The 21,099-nt window shown below is 48.0% G+C and overlaps 2 protein-coding genes across 6 annotated transcripts in view; one reads left to right on the top strand and one right to left on the bottom strand.

The window, feature by feature from the left end:
• Positions 1-21,099, top strand: part of LOC101145093 (probable E3 ubiquitin-protein ligase DTX2) — a 162,092-nt gene that overhangs the window by 123,597 nt on the left and 17,396 nt on the right. The window lies entirely within an intron of this gene.
• On the bottom strand, positions 1,546-10,718 carry LOC115935262 (speedy protein E2-like). The gene is made up of 8 exons (XM_055392875.2): positions 10,235-10,718; positions 9,065-9,283; positions 7,539-7,769; positions 6,455-6,513; positions 5,131-5,216; positions 2,766-3,084; positions 2,539-2,643; positions 1,546-1,686 (listed from the first exon to the last, which is right to left on the bottom strand). The coding sequence occupies exons 1-7, from the start codon at positions 10,392-10,394 to the stop codon at positions 2,584-2,586; spliced, it is 1,134 nt and encodes a 377-aa protein (XP_055248850.1). The 5' UTR covers positions 10,395-10,718; the 3' UTR covers positions 1,546-1,686; positions 2,539-2,583.

Consider the following 21,099-nt stretch of genomic DNA (forward strand, 5'->3'; position numbering starts at 1 on the left):
TCCAAAACTGCAGGGATTGTAGGTGTGAGCACTGCACCCAGCCTTATGTTTTTTTCTACATAAAAAACAGCACAGGATTATCTTCCAGAGCTAATAAATATGTTCAAATAACCACAACCCCATTAAGGAAAAATATCACTGGGCAGCAAATAATCAATCCAGACCAATATGATCACAATTTCTGTGAAGGTGAGAAAAGTTCATTTTTATTATGTTTCCCCAAGAGACGCACTCTATTGTCCTCTTGAAAACACACAGCTCATGTCCTCCTTTAGAACACACATCCTCTTTAAAGTAACATACAAACATGCCAAAACAAGGTAAAAAATTACATCTGAATTCTCACATTTCAAACATACATGAAATATCAAAAATTTATTTTTACAAGAATTTAGGGGAACTACTACATAGCTATAAATGTAATATATATGTTAACTAAGTATCATAGATAAAAATCATGCTCCCTTCAGCAGCACGTGTAATAATAGATACAAAGATTGAAAGGTAAAAGATTTAGGATGAAAAGAATCCTCTCTTAAAAAGGAAAACAAAATTATATTTATGTGTATATAGCAGTTATAACACCCATCACACAGCTTTATAGAAACAGCATCTATTCAAAAATACCAGTATTTCCAAAATATTTAAAATAATATTTAAAGTAATAATAATATTTTAATAAATAAATATATTTAATAAATATTTTAATAAATAAATATATTTAATAAATATTTAAATAAATAAAATAATATTTAAATAATTCTATACCCATGTTTTTCAAAATAAACCAATAAAATATAGTATATATTAGACGTGTTAGTATATATATCTGAGAGATGTTAAAAATCACAACTGAATTCTCACAATTCAGTCACAAACCTAAACAGCAAATAAAAATTTCTATCACCAGAATTATGTTTTTTTCTGGTGGGGAACTACCAATAGCTATAAATAGAAGAGATTATTATGGAAGTATCATAGATAAAAAGAGTGCTCGCTTCAGGAGCACATATAATAACACGGAAACAAATTTAAAGATAATAAAATGTTTAGGATAAAAAGAATTGTCTCTTAAAAATGAAAAGAAAATTATCTTTATGTATATATAACAACTATAACTCTCATCAAAAAACTACAGGAACAGCATGTTTTCAAAAGTACAACAATTTCCAAACTATTTGAAATAAATCTATGAATAATTCAATGGCCAACATTTTCCAAACAAACCAATAAAATGCAGAGTGTGCATGAAGCTATCTGTTACAATCTGTGGCACTGATATTTCACAAAAGAATTCTGTGCCAATCTGAGCCCCTGCATTGTGCCTTCAAATGCTCCTGGACTGTGGCAACCAAGTCCGTAAGAAACAGGACCTCCAGGTTCCGCCCCAGGGAGGTTGGAATTCAGCAATATAAAAAGGGTGGTGGTGCCACGCAGGAAAGGTGGAAATGGAAACACTCCTGGTTTCTTACTTTTCTCCAAGGACTCCTAGAAGGACCCCACCCCCCTCCCCCCACCCCTGCTCCTAGGAGGACAACGTGATCACTGTATTCAGCTCCATCAAGAATGGTCCAGATTCTTCTAGATGATCTGCACAAATGATTCCTCTCCTCCTTCCTGGTGTCTGCCATTAGCATTGGAATAAAGTTCCTGCTGAAAATCCACATCTCCCCTGGGTCCGGTGTTCTGGAAGTGAGAGAGACAATGTCACGCTTCAAGGAGGCAGCTCTCTAGACAGGAAGGTTATTCACGTCCCATGTCAAGTCTAGAGTTCAGAGCAATTGAGAAATGCAATTTTATCTGCTGCCTTTCATTCTATACCCTGCTTCTGAACCATCGTGTTCAACTGTGAAACTCACACTTTGGTGGCCATGACTCCAAAACTCACTTAATACACCCAAGGTCAGCCCCAGTGATCTGCTTCATAGCAAGGACTTTGGGTGGGTCTGCCCAGGGAGTAGGGCACCCTCAGAGAATGTGGCTTTGGACTTCATCACAGCTGGGGCCTTTTGTGTCACTTAAGATCTAAACTTGTAACCATGCTAGATGTGTTTCTAATGTGACAACATCACGAACCACGAGTCCAGAAGCCTAATCCTTAATCCTACCTCCTCATGATGAAGTCTCATGCTCTGTGCTCAACGTGGTTAGCTGCACAAGATGTAAACCAAAGCTTCACTGAACCCTCGACCCAAATCGGTAACTCAAGTGCGTCAATCATAATGAACCTCCCCAAACTCAGTATTTATGATTATTTTTGAGGCAGGGTCTCACTCTGTCGCCCAGACGGAGTGCAGTGGCAGGATGAGGGCTCCATGCAGCCCCGACCTTCCGGGCTCCAGCGATCCTCCCGCCTCAGCCTCCTGAGTAGTTGGGAGTAGAGATGCGTCCCACATCGCCTGGCTAATTTTAGTATTTTTGTGGAGAGGGGATCTCGCCACGTTGCCCAGGCTTGAAGCCGGATCAAGCAATTGGGTTCTTCGGATTTCCGAAATAGACCCCAATATTCTGCCTTTACCCCGGAGGATGCAGATGTACCTTCTCTCAGGCCGATGACCTCAGGCCTCCACGGTCCCTGGAGCTCTAGGCAAGGCGAGCGCGATCTCGCGCCCACACCCAGTGCTCTGGGTCATAAGCCTGGATCTGGAAAAACAAACGCCCTTTGAGAAGACGGGGACTCGCCAGGATACCCCTCTCTCCCCTCATCCAGCCTCCAGCCCACCCAATTCCTCCCCACCTCCTCCACCTCCCCAGGCCCCACTCACCTCCTCCAACTCCTCCGGGGAAACCCAAGCCCTGCCGCTCATGGAACAGAAGAAGTGGAACCGACGTTTCTGGAACAGGACTATCTGAGAGCGGTTCTTCCTGGCCCTCGGGTTCATGCAACGGCATAACTGGAACCGACGCTTACGGAGCAAGGGTATGCGAGAGCGGTTCTTCCTGGCCCTCGGGTTCATGGAACGGCCTAACTGGAACCAATGCTTACGGAGCAAGGGTATGCGAGAGCGGTTCTTCCCATACAGGAAGTGGAAGATGTTTTGTTTGGAGTCCTCGTCGTCCTCCTCCATGTCATTGGCCAGGTAGCTGAGGACAGAAATCAGGTTGCTGCTCAGGGGCACCACCAGGAGAGGCCTCCAGCTGAGGTCAGCTTCCCAGAGAGGAAGGTAAGGGACCGTCCCTAGCTCAGGACTGGCACCCACCCTGCAGAGAGCCACGCCTTCCTCAGGAGGGCTCTGCTGGACAGAGACCTGATCAAGGGCGTCTCCCACTCCTTCAGGATGGAGACAAAAACCCAACTGGTGGCCGAGAGTGGTGGCTTACGCCTGGAATCCCAGCACATTGGGAGGCCAAAGCAGGAGGATCACTTGAGGCCAGGAGTTTGAGACAGGCCTGGGCAACATAGCAAGACCTTCGTCTCTATTAAAAATATAAGAAATATGCCAGACGCGGTGGCTCATGCCTGTAATCCCAGCACTTTAGAAGGCTGAAGCAGGTGGATCGCTTGAGACCAGGAGTTGGAGACCAGCCTGGTCAACACAGAGAAACCCCATCTCTACTAAAAATACAAAAATCAGCCTGGTGCGGTGGCACACCCGTTAGGCCTAGCTACTCAGGAGGCTGAAGCATAAGAATTGTGTGAACCCAGGAGGCGGAGGTTGCAGTGAGTTGAGATTGGGCCACTCCATTCCAGCCTGAGAGGCAGAGCAAGACTCTGTCTCAATAAACAAACAGACAGACAAACAAACTGTCCAGGTGTGGTGGCACAGCCCTGTAGTCGGAGCTAATAAAGAAGCTGAGGTGGGAGGATCGCTTGAGCCCAGGATATGGAGGCTGCGGTGAGCTATGATCTCACCACTGCACTCCAGCTTGGGGGACAGGGCAAGTCTGTCTCAAAAAAATAAAAGAAATTGAATACATTGATATTTTGCCAGGACCCTGCCTTCTACAGGCATCTAGTCTAATGGGACTGGGAGTAATCAAGGCAGATGACCTAATCCCAGTGTCCAGGATGTAACTAGAGAGCTATGGGCATGCAGAAGTTGGAAGATGAGGGAAGGCATCACAGAGGCTGTGGGGTGAACTGACTTCAAGGAACGGGTCCTTCCCTTCAGAGCCACATGTGTGTGGGACACCCAGACAGAAAACACAAACACAAAGTCGAGTGGAGGGCATTTGGAAGGAGCAGTGAAGCCGAGCCAGGAAATACCAAGATGGCGAGCCAGTGTGCTTGTAGAGATTGTAGAGAGGGTAGAATTGACACTGTGGACCCTGGCCTCGATAGAGAAGGGCATCAGCTAAGGAAGTTGTTCAGGTGGGCAGTGAGGTTGTCGTGCTTTGGAAAGATGTTCAGGCTGCACTAGGAAGCCCCCTGGCTTGGGGAGAGACTCCAGGAGAGCCCAGCGGGGAGCATTTGACAGTGGATTCGAGTGATGCGAGGGGGACCTGAACTGTGGCCTCTGTCATGGGAACCCAGAGGAGGTCAATGGCGTTTGTGGTTGATGTGGGAAGGAGAGAGAGAGAGAAGAACCAGAAACGTCTGCTTGCTGGACGAAGCGGCATGTCCGCTCCACTCCTTTTCTTTTCCCCTTAGGAGCGGTTTATGGTTCCTTTTGTTTTATTCTTTTATTTGTACACTGGCATTGGAGTTTGTTTTTTTGGCTTTTTTTTTTTTTTTTTTTTGAGAAAAAGTCTCACTCTGTCACCCAGGCTGGAGTGCAGTGGCTCGACCTTAGCTTACTGCAACCTCCACCTCCTGGGTTCAAAGGGTTCTCTTGCCTCAGCCTCCCGAGTAGCTGGGATTACAGATGCACACCACCACACCCAGCTAATTTTTCTATTTTTAGTAGAGACGGGGTTTGGCCATGTTGGCCAGGCTGGTCTCGAACTGCTGACCTCAGGTGATCCGCCTGCCTCGGCCTCCCAAAGTGCTGGGATTACAGGCGTACGCCACTGTGCCCAGCCTGAGTTTCTGTTTAGAAACAACAGTCTATGATAGTATAATCCTCTCTTTTTTGTACACAGAGTAAAGAGGACAAATAGGTGAAAGAATAAACGAAAGGCTGGAATCCCACTTCCCCCGCTGTCCCAGGGCATTGGATATTGACGGATAGGAGGCAGCAAACCACTCACAGAGCCAGGAAGAAATGAATGCGTTGGTATAGCCAGCAGGGGAAGCCGGCCCGGCTGAAATACGCTATGACCATAGCCAGGAGATACTGATGGAGAGAAAGGAACACAGAGAGGGAGAGGTCACATCTTGGAAGAGGAAGATTGTGGAGAGGGGGAATGAGGGTCTGGGGAGGGGCTGCCCATCAGAGAAGGGACCTCAGTGTTGGGGTGACTGTACTCATTTGGAAATTGCGGGATGGAGGGGTATTGGAAGGTCGGATGCAAATCCGAGAAGCCAGAGGAAGGGTTTTGGGTGATGCTCCCAGGATGGTGGGCTCCGATGGGATCTTTGGAGGGGGTGTGTCTAGGTCGGCTGGTGTCAGGAGGGTCTTTTGTGTGCCAGGCAGAGAACTGTCCCGAAGAGCTGAGAGTAGAGGGGCCAGGAGCTTCAGGTCTGCGGCCAGACTGTGGCCCAGAGCTCAGATCCCAAAGGACCCATAGGAGAGGCAGGGGCCACTCATTCACTCTGCAAGAGACCAGCAGAATCCTGAGGGAGATGCTGACAAATCATAAAAAGACCAAGAATAGCCGGGAGTGGCAGCTCAAGCCTGTGATCCCAGTACTTTTTGAGAGGTGGAGACAGGAGGATCATGTGAGCCCAACAGTTCGAGAACAACCTGGGCAACATAGTGAGAACCTGTTTCTACAAACATTTCAAAAATTAGTTGAGCATGGTGGCATGTGCCTAGTCCCAGCTCCTCAGGAGGCTGAGGAAAGAAGATTGCTTGAGCCCAGGAATTAGAGGCTGCAATGAGCTATGATCATGCCACTGCACTCCATCCTGGGGAGCAGAGCTAGACTCTGTCTCACAAAAAAAAATTTGTGGGTGCCAAGACTCAAGACCATGGGAGCTGGTCGGGCACAGTGGCTGACGTCTATAGTCTCAGCACTTTGGGAGGCCAAGGCGGGTGGATCGCCTGAGGTCAGGTGTTCAGGACCAACCTGGCCAACATGGCAAAACCCCGTTTCTACTAAAAACACAAAAATTAGCCAGGTGTGGTGGTTCATGTCTGTAATCCCAGCTGCTTGGAGGCTGAGGCAGGAGAATCGCTTGAACCCGGGAGGCATCAGCTGCAGTGAGTCAAGATTGAGACACTGCCCTCCAGCCTGGGCAACAGAGCAAGACTGTGTCTCACAAAAAAAAAAAAAAAAAAAAAAAAAAAAAAAAAAAGACTGTAGGAGCATCTGGTGGGAGGTGGTGGAGGGAGAACTGTGGGTTTGGAAGCTGCACCCTCCCCCCAGCCATGCGTTGGAACAGGAACAGTTACATGGAGAACAACCTTACCTTGTCCGACACCCTCAGATCTTTGTCCCAGGCCAGGAATCTTTTAATGACAGGATCCTCTGTGATTAGAGAGCAGATGTCAGTGTGAGAAGCAGGACAGGGTTTCCGTGGGAGCAGCAGGGCAGCGAGGAGAAGTGTGCCTCCCGGGGGGAGGTCTCAGGATTGTGGCCGCGGGTGAGGTGGATGGGAGAGGGGAGAGTGACTTTCACTGGGCAAGGGAGAGAGGCTCCTGCTCTGAGACTCCCCTGAGAAGAGGCCGAAGGAGGCCCTGGGTGTGAGAATCTACAGGATGTAGAGCTGGGAATCAGCCAGGACCCCCTCCAGCAGACACGGAGGGACCACTGCAGAGTCATAAAGGAATTCCCATCATTTCCTCATGAGACAGTCACATCAGGGTGTGACCATGGCCTTGGTATCCCTCACTATGGATGGAGACACTTAGGTTTAGAAAAGTCAGTAAGAGACATTAAGTGTCAGAGGGCACAGCTGAAACCACTTTCTTTGTTTATTGATTTTGTTTTTCTTTGATTTTTATTTTTATTTATTAATTTATTTTGAGACAGAGGCTTGCTCTGTGGGCCAGGCTGGAATGCAGTGGCCTGATCTTGGCTCACTGCAACCTCTGCCTCCCGGGTTTAAGCGATTCTCCTGTCTCAGCCTCCCGAGTAGGTGGGATTACATGCATGAGCTACTGTGCCCAGCCTTGGTTTTTCTTTTGAGACAGGGTTTTGCTCTGTCACCCAGGCTGGAGTGCAGTGGTGTAGTCATAGCTCACTGCAGCCTCAAAGTCCTGAGTTCAAGCAATCCTCTTGCCTCAGCCTCCCAACGTGCTGGGATCTCAGGCGGGAGCCACTGCGCCTGGCCCGAAACCAAGCTTTCTTATCCCAAGTGCTGACCTTTATCAAGTTGACCTAATCCTTTATCATCTCCTAAGTGTCCCTCATGAGTGATCACTTCACATTCCTCCCACATGGAGAGCTCACCCACTGGGGCATATTTTTCCCATTGGAAAAGTGTGGTTATTGGAAGTTTCCTGTTTTTGGAAAGAACAGGATTGGAGGTGCTCTCTGGGGTGTCCTCCTACCAAGCAGCCTGTTGAAGGCCTCGTGGTGCTCAGGGAGCACCAGCGACACTCGCCGTCGCTTCAGCTTCATCTTGAGGCCACACAGCATCTCCGCCACCCAGATCTCCTCAGGCTCAGGAGCGAGCACCTTCCGTGGCTCCTCCTCCAACGACTCCTCAGATTCGTCCCACCACTCCATCTTCCTTTTCCAGCAAAAGGAGCTACGCGGGGGGCTGGGATCTACCCCAGGGGCTGAGTGAAGAAACCAGGCCACGGTGTAATGCTTCTGCAGTTGATCACACTAGAGCCCGACCCAAAACCCCAAACCACTCTCCATCCTCCCCAGCCTCGCAGACTGCTGGCTTCTCCAAGCCATCTTTCCTTCTGTCTGTCTCCTTTGCTGAGCTCCATGTGCCGCTCCTTCTCCTCCCCATTCTCCCGTTTCTCTGTCCTCAGAACACTTCCTCATATCCTTCCCTGGTCCCTGGCTCTCTGAGTCCCGTTGTTGTTGTTGTTGTTGTTGTTGTTGAGAAACAGTCTTGCTTTGTGGCCTAGGCTGGAGTGTAGTGGTGCGATCTTGGCTCACTGCAACCTCTGCCTTCTGGGTTCCAGTGATTCTCCTGCCTAAGCCTCCCAAGTAGCTGGGATTACAGGTGCCCACCAAAACGCCCAGCTCATTTTTGTGCTTCTAGAAGAGACAGGGTTTCACCATGTTGGCCAGGCTGGTCTCCAACTCCTGGCCTCAAGTGATCTGCCTGCCTGGCCTCCCAAAGTGCTGGGATTACAGGTGTGAGCCACTGCACCCTGCCTCAGTACCTCCATTCTGCCCACACACCCTCCTCACGTGCTCCTTCCTGACTTCTGGGCCCTTTTTTTTTTTTTTTTTTTTTTTGAGACAGCGTCTCACTCTCTCACCCAGAATGGAATGCAGTGGCACTATCTTGGCTCAAAGCAACCTCTTCCACCTGGGTTCAAGCGATTATCCTGTCTCAGCCTCCCGAGTAGCTGGGATAGCAGGCATGCCTGGCTAATTTTTGTATTGTTAGTATAAATGAGGTTTCGCTATATTGGTCTGGTTGGTCTCGAACAACTGACCTCAAGTGATCCACCCATCTCAGCCTCCCAAAGTAATGGGATTACAGGCATGAGCTACCACACCTGGCCTTCGTTTTTCTTTTGACACAGGGTTTTGCTCTGTCACCCAGGCTGGAGTGCAGTGGTGCAGTCATAGCTCACTGCAGCCTCAAAGTTCTGAGTTCAAGCAATCCTCTTGCCTCAGCCTCCCAACGTGCTAGGATCTCAGGCGTGAGCCACTGCACCTGGCCCGAAACCAAGCTTTCTCATCCCAAGCGCCAACCTTTATCAAGTCTAGCCTAGTCCTCTATCGTCTCCTAAGTGTCACTCATGAGTGATCACTTCTGAGTCCTCCTGCGTGGAGAGCTCACCCACTGGGGGCGTATCTTTCCCATTGGAAAAGTGTGGTTATTGGAAGTTTCCTCTTTTTAGAAAGAACAGGATTGGAGGTGCTCTCTGGGGTGTCCTCCTACCAAGCTGACTGTTGAAGTCCTTGTGGTGCTCAGGGAGGATGGGTGACACTCGCTGTTGCTTCAGCTTCACCTTGAGCCCACACAGCATCTCCACTACCCAGGTCTCCTCAGGCTCAGGGGCGAGCTCCTTCTCCGGCTCCTCCTCAGATTCATCTGACCGCTCCCTCTTCCTTTTCCAGCCAAGGGACCTACATGGGGGGCTGGGATCTACCCCAGGGGCTGAGTAAAGAAACCAGGCCACCGTGTAATGCTTCTGCATCTGATCACCTTAGACCCCGACCCAAAACCCCAAACCACTCTCCATCCTCCGCAGACTCACAGACTGCTGGCTTCTCTAAGCCATCTTTCTGATTTTCTCCTCTGCTCAACCCCATGTGCCGCTCCTTCCCCTCTCCATTCTTCTCTCTCTCTGTCCTCCGAACACTGCTTCATGTCCTTCCCTGGTCCCTGGCTCTCTGAGTCCCTCCTTTTTTGTTTTGTTTTGTTTTGACACAAAATCTTGCTTTGTCACCCAGGCTGGAGTGTAGTGGTGCAATCTCAGCTCACTGCAACATCCATCTCCTGGATTCCATTTATTCTTCTGCCTCAGCCTCTCAGGTAGCTGGGATTACAGGTGCCTGCCATAATGCCCCGCTGAATTTTGTACTTTTAGTAGAGACAGGGTTTCACCATGTTGGCCAGGCTGGTCTCAAACTCCTGGCCTCAAGTGATCCGCCTGCCTTGGCCTCCCAAAGTTCTGGGATTACAGGTGTGAGCCACCGGGCCCAGCCTGAATTTCTCCATTCTTCCCACACACCCTCCTCAGGTTCTCCTTCCTGACCGCTGACCCTTCTTTTCTTTTATTTATTTATTTTTTTTTTTGGAGTGCAGTAGCGTGATCTCAGCTCACTGCAACCTCTTCCTCCCAGTCTCAAGTGATTCTCCTGTCTCAGCCTCCTGAGTAGCTGGGATTACAGGTGTGCACCACTACCACTTGGCTAATTTTTATACTTTTAGTAGAGATGGGGTTTCACCATATTGGCCAGGCTGGCCTTGAATTCCTGACCTCAGGTGATCCGCCCGCCTCGGCCTCCCAAAGTGCTGGGGTTACAGGCGTGAGCCACCGCACCCGGCCCCCTTCCTTCGTCTTAGTCAATCCTATCCCACTTCTTCTTCCACCAGTCCCCTCACCTGATGGTCCCAGTACTTCATCATCCACCACCTCCTGAAGGGGGTACCCCGAGGTGCTCCGCTGGGGACTCTGCTCATTCTGCAGGTGCAGTTGACGGCTGGTTGTGATCTTTCCCATAATCTGTCCCCTCTTATGGACCCTAGTCTCCGTTCTGTCCATGGCCTTCTTCTGGACACTGCTAGGATCCAGAAGAGTATGTTATCAATTCTCAAGCCTAGGAGAAGTCAGGAGTGGAGAACAGCTCTGAGAAGATACTGTTGTCCAACTGATCTCCAGGCGCCACGGAGTCCGGTCCCTCCAATCAGGAAGGTCGGAATCTCTGATGTCATCGTCCGTGCGAACCTGGCAACCAGTTTGAAAAAAAAACACATGTAACTGCCAGTCTGATCTCTTGTCCTGGAGATCCTGGGTGAATGGTATCTCCTGCCACTGTCCCAACCTCAGACCATTGTCCAAAAGCATCTTCAGGGACTCCACATCCCTCTGTTCCCTGTCCCAGCAGAGACTGTGTCCTCTCCACTCAAAGCCTGAAGCATGTTGAGGTCTCTTCGTCTCTGTACATGCCCATTTCAGAGTCCAGTCTGGTGGGAGAGGGAACAGAGTGGGAAAGAAAACTAGGGTAAGCAGAAACGAAACCTTATAAGAGTGAGATTATCATGTACAAGAGTGAGATTATCATGTACAAGAGATCCCAGGAATACTGACTTGATGAAAAAGTCACATCAGAGCACTCAGTTTGGCAGAGCTTTTCTGCCGAATGTTTACTCACATTCACTGTCCGAGATTCTATACTGGGGGTACACACGTCCTCTGCCCTAAGGCAATTTTGAGTCCAAGAGACATTTTGAGGCCTAAAAATCATAGGAAACTGCCCCTGAGCTCACACATATTTCCAATGGTGTCCCCAATTTCAGGGAATCCATGGATTACCTAAGCCAGCCCCTCCAGTTTGGCTAAGAAACTCTAGTCTATATATCAAGTTTTGTATCATATGTATTGCTCTGAACTCAGAAATTTCCCTTCCATTTATGGATTCTATGAATAAAATATCACATGTACAAAAAGACTAAGTCGAAAAATTTCAGCTGTGCACAGTGGCTCATGCTTGTAATCCCAGCACTTTGGGTGGCCAAGGGAGGAGGATTGCCTGAGGTCAGCAGTTCAAGACCAGTATAGGCAACATAGCAAGAGCCCATCTCTAAAAAACAAAACCAAACCAAATTAGCCAGGTGTGGTGGCTGGCACCTGTGTTCCAACTACTTGGGAGACTCATGTGACAGGAAGATCACTTGAGCCCAGGAGTTAGAAGCTGCAGTGAGCTATGATTTTGCCACTGCACTCCAGTCTGGGCAACACAGCAAGATACTGTGTCAAAAAAAGTTTTTTTGATAAAAAATAAAAGAGTTACATGACATTCAGAGACCATCCAAAAAACCTGTGGGTTCCCGGCTGGGCTCAGTGGCTCATGCCTGTAATCCCAGCACTTTGGGAGGCCAAAGTGGGTGGATCACTTAAGGTCAGGAGTTTGAGACCAGCCTGGCCAACATGGTGAAACCTTATCTTTACTAAAAATACAAAAATTAGCCGGGCATGGTGGTGGGCACCTGTAATCCTAGCTACTTGGGAGGCTGAGGCAGGAGAATCGCTTGAACCCAGGAGGCGGAGGTTGTAGTGAGCTAGGATCATGCCATTGCACTCCAGCCTGGACAGCAAAGCTAGACTCCATCTCAAAAAAAAAAAAGAAAAAGTAAAAAATTTAAAAATTAGATGGGCATGGTGACATGTGCCTGTAATCCCAGGTACTAAGGAAGCTGAGGTAGGAGGATGACTTGAGCCTGGGAGTTCGAGGCTGCAGTGAGCTCTGATGGTACCACTGCACTCCAGCCTGAGTGACACAGCAAGACCCTGCTTCAAAAAAAAAAAAAAAAAAATTACTGGACACAATTATTGTGCCAGACCCCTAGGTTAACAGTGAGGATTCAGTGGGAGAACTAAACAGATAAACAGATCCAGTCCCCGCCCTCAGAGAGTTACAGTTTAATGGGAAAAAGAGACATTCACCAAAGAAGGACACAGCCCACTAGTGAGTTACACTCGAGAGGGATCATTTACAGAACAAAGCAGACTATAAAAATACAGCGATTGGCTGGGCGCAGTGGCTCACGCCTGTAATCCCAGCATTTTAGGAGGCTGAGGTGGGTGGATGATGTGAGGTCAGGAGTTTGAGACCAGCCTGGCTGATATGGTGAAACCCTGTCTCTACCAAAAATACAAAAACTAGCCGGGTGTGGTGGTGCGTGCCTGTAATCCCAGCTACTCAGGAGGCTGAGGCAGGAGAATCACTTGAACCCAGGAGGTGGAGGTTGCAGTGAGCTAAGATCGCACCACTGCACTCCAGCCTGGACGACAGAGTGAGACTCCATCTCAAAAAATATGTAAATAAATAAATGTAAAAATAGAAGACACATTCTCCCTCAGTTGCCCAGGCTGGAGTGCAATGGTGCAATCATAGCCCACTGCAGCCCCAAACTCCTGGGCTCAAGCAATCCTCTTGCCTTGGCCTTCCCAAGTGTTGGGATTACAGGCCTGAGTGCCGGGCCGGATGTTTTACTATGTATAAATATGTATGACTCTCCAAGTTAAAATAAGTGAAAATGTAAGTGTAAACTGTAAGCTACTATTTGTGTATAAAAGAAAAAATATACATATATATATGCTGATGCATTATAAGCAGAGACTGCTGCCAGAACAACTCACAAGGAACTAAGAACACTAGATGCCTGTGGGAGGGAATCTGTGGCTGGGTGAGACTTGTAAGACTTACTTTTCTTTTTTTTTTGAGACAGAGTTTCACTCTTGTCGCCCAGGCTGGAGTACAATGGCGTGATCTCGGCTCGCTACAACCTCCACCTCCCAGGTTCAAGCGATTCTCCTGCCTCAGCCTCCCTAGTAGCTGGGATCACAGGTGCCCACTACCACGTCCAGCTAATTTTTTGTATTTTTAGTAGAGACAGTGTTTCACTATGTTGGCCAGGCTGGTCTCGAACTCCTGACCTCAGGTGATCCATCCGCCTCAGCTTCCCAAAGTGCTGGGATTATGGGCATGAGCTACCACGCCCCGCTAGAGACTTACTTTTCATTGTAATAATTGCAAACTCTCAGTATCTTTTGAATTTGATCAAATGTGCATGTACCATACAAATAACAAAATAGGAAAACAATATAACAGAAACTAGAATCTGTGCTAGACAGCCCCACACACACAATATCTCCTGTGTACTTTGTTTTTTGAGACAGAGTCTCAATCCTTTACCCAGGCTGGAGTACAGTGGCTGGATCTCAGCTCACTGCAACCTCCCACTCCCAGGTTCAAGCGATTATCCTGCCTCAGCCTCCCGAGTAGCTGGGATTACAGGCACCCACCACCATGCCCAGCTAATTTTTGTATTTTTAGTGGAGATGGGGTTTCGCCATGTTGGCCAGGTGACCTCAGGTGATCCGCCCACCTCGGCCTCCCAAAGTGCTGGGATTATAAGCGTGAGCCAGCACATCACAATATCTCCTGTGTACTTTGGGCAGGTGTTTCTGCTCTCACGACCTCTTTGCAGCCGATGAAACTGAACCAGCTCACAAGCTCAGGAAGCTGCCCAGGGTCACCCAGCAAGGGAGTGAGTGGTGAAGCTTGGTCCCGACCCAACTCTGCAGTCATGCTTGTGACAATGGCCTCAGGGGAGCCAGCTCCCCAGGGCCAGTCACTGCTGTGCAGGGCCCCAAGACTGAGCCATGAAGATGGATAATTCTAGAAACTCCGCTCTGGACAGGATCTGTGAGAAGGTTCTCGCCCCAGTGGAAAGACCTGCCATCAGGGAGTACTTGGGAGGCTAACCCTGGCAAACCTGGCCCCGCCCCGGTGCTGTGTGACCTCCTGACCCTCCAACAGGAAATCTTCCCACTGTGAACCTCATCCAGGTCCACTGTGGGGGGATGCAGGAGGAGTAAATGAGGTGACAGTTGAGAAAGCTGCTCCTCCCAAGCACGTGCACAAAAAATCAAAACAAAAACAGGTCTCTCAGACCCAAAACCACTGAGCTTTGAATTAAAATAAAACACATTTACTCCACATATTTTTTAACAAAAAGAAAACGTCACATCAGGAAACTCTGATTTTGTGGTAGCTGACGTAGTGTTTTCTTGTACGTGAATAGAATCCTGACATGTAGTGCACATTGATGTATAGCTTTAACTGACCCTGGGTTTTGCAGACCAGGGTTTGTTTAATACACTCCATTCTAGGCCAAATCAGGACAAAAAAAGAAAAAAAAAAAAAAAAGAAAAGATCCGAATCTAGGTATTTTGTAATCTGCTTTTTAACCTCTAACCGCAGAGCACGCTGATCAGACCTCATATCTTGGAGGTTTAGGAGACAAGTTAGAACTGTAGCATGTACCTGTTAATTTTGTTTAATTTATGGTGTCTCAATCTGTCTGTGCGTGTGCACGTGTGCAAGCATTGAAAGAAAGGAGACAGTAGTCCGGGCGAGCACAGCAGGCAGTTCCAGGGCCAGACGGGCCCATCCCCAAGTAGATAGCAGTCTACGGATCTCTCTCTGGCACAGAAGGCACCTCACCTCACACCACTCTCCTGGACACCTGATGAACTGAGCCCTCCCAGGGGAAGACACTCCCCAGGCCTGGGCAGGGCTTACACGCGCACTCTCTCTTCTTTCCCTTTTTCTTCCCACCGCAAGCACTGATGACCCTGTTGAACTCGTGGGAAACTTCCTTTCTCTGCAGGAGAGAGAACGTGGCATTCTGGGCTCCCCATTCCCATGCCCGTAGAAATGGCCCAAATTCACACCAAAACATGGATGCTCTTCAACTTCCAAACCTACCATTTGCCCTTCTTTCATTTCGCCTCTTAGTTCTTTTTATGCACAGTTTTAGGGCAGTCTAAGTACAAACTGAAAGTCTAACTTGTCTCTGATTCCTCCCTTGTCTATGTGTATATGCGTGAGAATAGAGGCGGGTGAGAGTGTGCGTGCGTGTGCGTGTGTGCAATTTTATACATCTGTGTATTTTCTTAAGTACCTGTGCACACGTAGAGTGCATTACTGCCACCTTTTTCAATAAGCTGTTTTATCAGTTACGGCTTCTACAAGTTTGCTAATTTAGACTTCTTTATTGCCATATCTTTAAACTAACAATAGATGATTTCAGTATATATATATATATTTTTGCTTATTTATAGGTGCTGTATTTTATTATCTGATTGTTAGGAAGGGATGAAAGGGGCAAATATTCTTTAGAGGGATAGACTGCCGGCAGTATTGGGTATAATTTACAAGATGTAGTTGTCATACTGTATATTACTGATTGAAAACTTTTTGACCGTATTGTGTATCATTGAAACCTTTGTCTTAGGTCAACATCTTTGGATGACATTTTAATGGTGCATTCATTATTTCTTAAGTTTAATTAATATTACTTTTTTTTATTTGGGGGTGGGAGGGAGTTATAATTTTAAAGGTATGCTCTGGCTGTTCCACCTCCGTGTGCTTGTTAATTAACTTGTAGGACTTTGACTGTAAGATGTGAAACCACGTTTCTTGCATGATGTTTTAGAGATTATTTCATTTACAGTCTTTTAACCTGCAGCTGCAGCACTTAGTTCACGTTTTCACAAATTTCGAGAGTCACTACACTAAAGACAATGCCTTTTCATGAATAAGAAGTTTTCAGAAGGCTCTAGGGGGCTGGGAGGCAGGCTGTTCGTTTGTCTTTTGTTGGGGGTATCATTTCTGAACTTGAAATCCAGTTCAGGGAGAAGAGAATTCAAAATTAGAGGAGCTTAAGGGGACACGGGTCAACATCTAGCTTGATTCAGGTGCATTAAGAAGAGTGAGTTCACATCGGTGACCCTTAGGACAGTGAGTGGCAGAGCCCTGACGACTGTGGTGTCCTCTCCACAAAACCCTCAAGGGACTTTTGTCATCATGTGTGATGAATCTTTAAATATCATCTGATTTTCATAAGAATGAAAAGAAGTTAACAGGAAATAGTAGGCTAGGGTTTAGTTTTAAAGGCATGACTGTTATTTACAAAGGTGTTAAACCTGAGGAAATTGACAAATACAGATTTGTCCATTCTAGTGGCCAAACAGTAACAGTCTAAAATGCAGTCATTTTGACCCTCCCAAGCAATTTAGTCATATGTGTTGTTTTCTCTTTTCTGTTTTTACGTCTTAGATTTTTAACTAGGTTACTGTTGGTTCCCATTCTGTCTTTTTTGCCAGACTTACATCTGGTGCCAGATACAATCAGTTGGTTAAATTTTGCTTGCAGTTCTGTGTATTTTTTTCCTCTGTTATTTATTTTTTTTAAAAAAATAGAGATCCTAACCTTAGATCTTTGATGTGAAGCTAGACTGTCTGTAATACTTCTAAGAGCTGCCACTAAAATAATACAGCAATCCGTGGCCAGGGGAGCACCCCCTCCTGGTTGGGCCCCTCAGTTGGAGTCTAAGGGTTAATCTCTCATCTTGCTAAGCAGTATTCAAGTGCCTTGAACAGTGTCCCCTCGGCATGGCTCCCCTTCAGCAGGCTGGCATTCCAAGCAGTGGCCCCCGCAGGCAGCCGACCCCCTTCCTCTTCACGCTCTTATGAGTTTAAAAAGCTGATTTGTACCTCTCCCCTGGGGGAAACGGTTCCATATAAAACACTAACACTTAATTACAAGCTCCATTATGCCATTTTAAATGGCTTCTTTTTGTTAATTGGAGGCATTGTTCATAACTTAAGGCTTTTGCCATTAACTTAGCTGGCTAAGCAGAGGCTTGGCGTAAAATCAGTGTTTGCATTTAGCCTCTTGACCCGGAGTTCCGGCCCAAGCTCCCTTGTGATAGCCGAGATGGCAGGTGTGTGAGTTCTGTCCTAGACCTGTGCCCAACTCACTTCCACCCCAGAGGAGTCTTCTGTCCTCCTCCCCAACCCCTGAGCTCCCTGGTAACCTCCTCTTGAACTTCTGTGTCAGTGAAGACATCTGTGGTTTCTGCTCACCAGACCTCTCTTTAGAAAGGGTTATCAGAGCCATGGAGCTTAGCTCAACTGGATTCTTCTAGACGATCTTAGGAGGCATCTTGGCATGAGGCAGCTTCTAAGCATCTCCTGGGACAGGATCGGGGTGACAGACCAGGGATGCATGCGTGGGAGAACTCTCTGAGAAATGCCAGGATCATGGCTCACAGGGGCCCACCATCAAAACCTGCTACTTTGTGCAAGTAATTGAGGCAAAAGATACCAGTCGACAGCCTCCCTGGGGTAGATCCCTTGTACCTCCAAAGTACAAATACCTCCCTGCTCAGTTTCCTTCCTGTCGCCATCTTTGTTTTCTTCCCGTTGAAAAACCATCCTGTCTGATGTGGACGTTCAGGTCTGCTGGTTGGCGGTCCGGGCCCAGAGTGCAGCAGAGCTCTGGGTTAAATATTCCTTTCTGGCCACCGCCCAAGCCCAGGTGGCCAGCTCTCATACCCCATCTCCCTCCTTGGCTAGGGCCAGCATCAGGCGTGCAGCTCATGACCAGTTTACACAGGCTGCAAAGAGATCGCTGTGGGCCTCGGCTGACTACTTTAAGATTATGCCACAGCCAGGCCCTAAAAAGAGAGGGGAACAGGGGTCCCCAGGTGAGCTCTCTCATGGGCAGGTGCCTTCCCGACTAAGGTTGGACTGGATGACTTTGTTCCTCCTGCATGCATGTCCTTTGATGCAAGGGTGATCAATGAACTCTGTTGACATTCTATGCAATGTTTTTCATTCCTCTGATTTTAGCAAAGCAAATCTTACTGAAAAGTAGCAGGGCCAGGGGAACAGACGCATGTCCTTCTGGGAGTCACACAAAAGCAGAGAGATTTTGAACTGAGGGGCTACAGCCTTTGCCTTAAATGCAGTATGACAGGCGCTTCTTGGCAGACCAGTAAAAACAAAAGCCCATAGACCTTACTCATCCCAAGGCCGACAAGCCAGCTGTACAGGGCGAGATGTAGCAACACGGGGCATGAGCGGTGGGCGTGCTGGGCTATTTGCTGTGGTACTTTAGGCTGGAGGTTTGGCTCCTGTGCTGCCGGTGGGGGGCCCTGTCCCTCCCCAGATGTCCTCCCTCTTCTTCACACTCCTCATTGTCCCTTCTACCTCACTAACCTGTGTTCTCCTTCTGATGTCACCCAGAACCACACCCCACAGGACTGTGAGGCACGTGGGCTGGAGAGAGCAGAAAAGCTGCCAGCGCAGCAGACACAAACATCCCTCTGCCTGGTGGGCCGGCTTTGTGTGTCTCTCCTTTTGTGAGCGCAACACAGACAAACAGCTGTGCTCTGCAAGGCACATGGATGTTTCCCTTCCACCTGTTCCCAAAGCTCCAGCAGCTGTTTCTTTTGCAGGCAGGGCGTGGTCTCGGGCCTCCGAGGGTCTTGTCTTTGGTCCGCCTTCCTTTCTGTCCAGTCCTGCTCAGCTGTTAAGATCCATCATGGCCATTATCCTTGTCCCGGACTGCCCCAAAGTGGCCACATGAGGACACTTCCTAAGATTCCCAGCTGGCTTTGGGGAACGCTGTAGCTCTTGGGTGTCTCTTGTCTCTGGCATGGTTTTAGCGTCACTGCGAACACTCCTTTGCAAACATCAAACATCTCAAAGACGGAAAAGGATAGATGGCTTCCTCCAGCCTACACGCCCCGTCCACAGTTGCATCACCCTCTTGTCCCAAAAGAATATGCCAGTTCCCATCCAGCACCGAAGAAAATCAGCTCCCGGGGCTGCTGGTTGGAGGTGGGTCTGTCCACTGTGGGGGCCAAAGTGTTCCCCTGCTGGAGACAGTTTGCAAGTAAGAACCTAAGGATGGGGACAGCATCCTGTGCTTGGGCATTGACCAGCCAAAGCTCACATTTAGAAATCCCTCAGTGCTTCTGTGGTTTCACCTGGACATCGACGACATTAGGGAAGCCTTTGTGACCACAAGGGCAGGGCTTGTGCCCTGAGTGGCAAGGTGGTGACCTGAGGCCAGTGTGATGTGGTTGGATCTCAGCGTGTACTGAATGCCAGTCTGGCCGGCACACTCGAACGCTAAGAGAATGGTCCAATTTGATGATCTTATTTCTATTTCAATCAGGTTTTGACTTTTTGTAGATGAAAACTACCAGGGAAAAGGGGAAGCAGGTACCCAATAAAGTTTAGAAAGATCCAGTCTGTGAAACCCTTAGAGATGGGCTGAAAGTTAAGTCCACAACCCTTGGGCTTAATCAGGACGGAAGAGGAGGGGGTGTGGGGGGCAGAGCGTAAAACAAGCCCCAGCCCTACTCCCGGCCCCCCAGCCCAGTCTTCCCAATCCCAGAGGCCCCGGCGGCCTGTGCTCCTCACCACCCTGGTCAGGGGAATGGAAGGAAATGCAATTTCCGCCTGTCTGCCCGACTTCCAAAAACTGCCTCCTCCTGCCCAGGCCTCTCCCACCACCACCTTCCCTCCAAAGATAACCGTGTCCATGCCATCCGTGGCATCATCTCGAGTTTTCATTTTTGGATGAAGTGACATTTAGCTTTAACAAGACATTTCCAAAGCGCCTAGTCTCCTCCAAAATGCTAACTTTAAAAGTTGGGCATTGTAGGCGAAAAATCCCGAAAAAAAAAAAAAAGACAAAAAAAAAAGGCTGGCGAGAGAAAGACATTTGGCTATGCATAAATGTGCACTTCCCCCATGCCCCCGTTCTTAAACTCTTAAGATGCCTTTGAGTTGCTTTTCATGAATCCTTTTAGTTTACCCGATAATGTTAAGAAAGCATTAGTCTGCGTTACTGTAATTTCTGTAGTGTTTACGCTTTAATTTCTACCACAAAATATGCTATATGCTATGTATCAAGCTTTCTGTAATGAGAAAGAAAAGGTGCCTTATATCCCAATGTCACGGCTACATCCCTATGGAAATTAATCAGAAGCACAGTGTGTACGGAAGCATTGGGACTTCTGCTGGTGAAACAAGAGACCATTCAGCAAGACACATTTAAGTGGCACGGAGCTGCTTTTGTTTTATAATTCTTTTTCCCCCCTTTTCCTTCTTCTTTTTTATTATTATTATTTTTTTTTTGTAGTTTGCTTTAAACAGCACTTAAATAGATGACTATGTGTAAGAGCTCTGTGCAATTGAAATCATTTTCTTCATTTTAAAAAAATAACGTATTGCACACCAAATGAACTCAAAGTAAGCTTTAGACCAGGACGATTCAGGTTATGAATGAGTTTGTTCACTGTAGTTCCGTTTGTTCATGAACCGAAGGGAAAACAGGCCTCCCCGACTCCCTCCAGTCTCCCAGCCTGCCTCTTGGTGACCACTGTGCTGGGCGTGCAGGGCCCGCGGGCTCTGGCCGGAGCCGCTGGCCTGACGAGGCAGGATAGGGAGTGTCCGTGATTCAGAAGCTGAGACCCTTCCACAGTGTCTGAGGCCACAGCCATCCCTTCCAGCACTTAATCTTGTCTTGTTGAAATGGACTGACTGCTACTGACCTGCCGGCGTGCGTGAGGGTGATTATAAAAGGATGTTTCCTTGAGAAAAAAAAAAAATATTTCTATCCTCTTGTATTTATTATTAGGTTAATCATTTAAGTACTTATCAGGAGCATATTGTTATTTTGTGTTTTGTTGTCATAAATGCTTTTTGCTGTCACTCTAGTGGTTACTATCCTCTGCCTTCCTCTCCTCCCCTACTCCCCCAGAGAACCAAGGCATCTGGGGGATTGACTGGGGGGCAGAGGGGGTTTCCCCAGCAAAATCAAACACCCGTCTCCAGAGTAGCCACTCAAAAACTGGTGGTCTCTATGTGTCTAACTTTT

This window comes from Gorilla gorilla, chromosome 6, assembly GCF_029281585.2.
Source record: "Gorilla gorilla gorilla isolate KB3781 chromosome 6, NHGRI_mGorGor1-v2.1_pri, whole genome shotgun sequence".
NCBI lineage: Eukaryota > Metazoa > Chordata > Mammalia > Primates > Hominidae > Gorilla > Gorilla gorilla.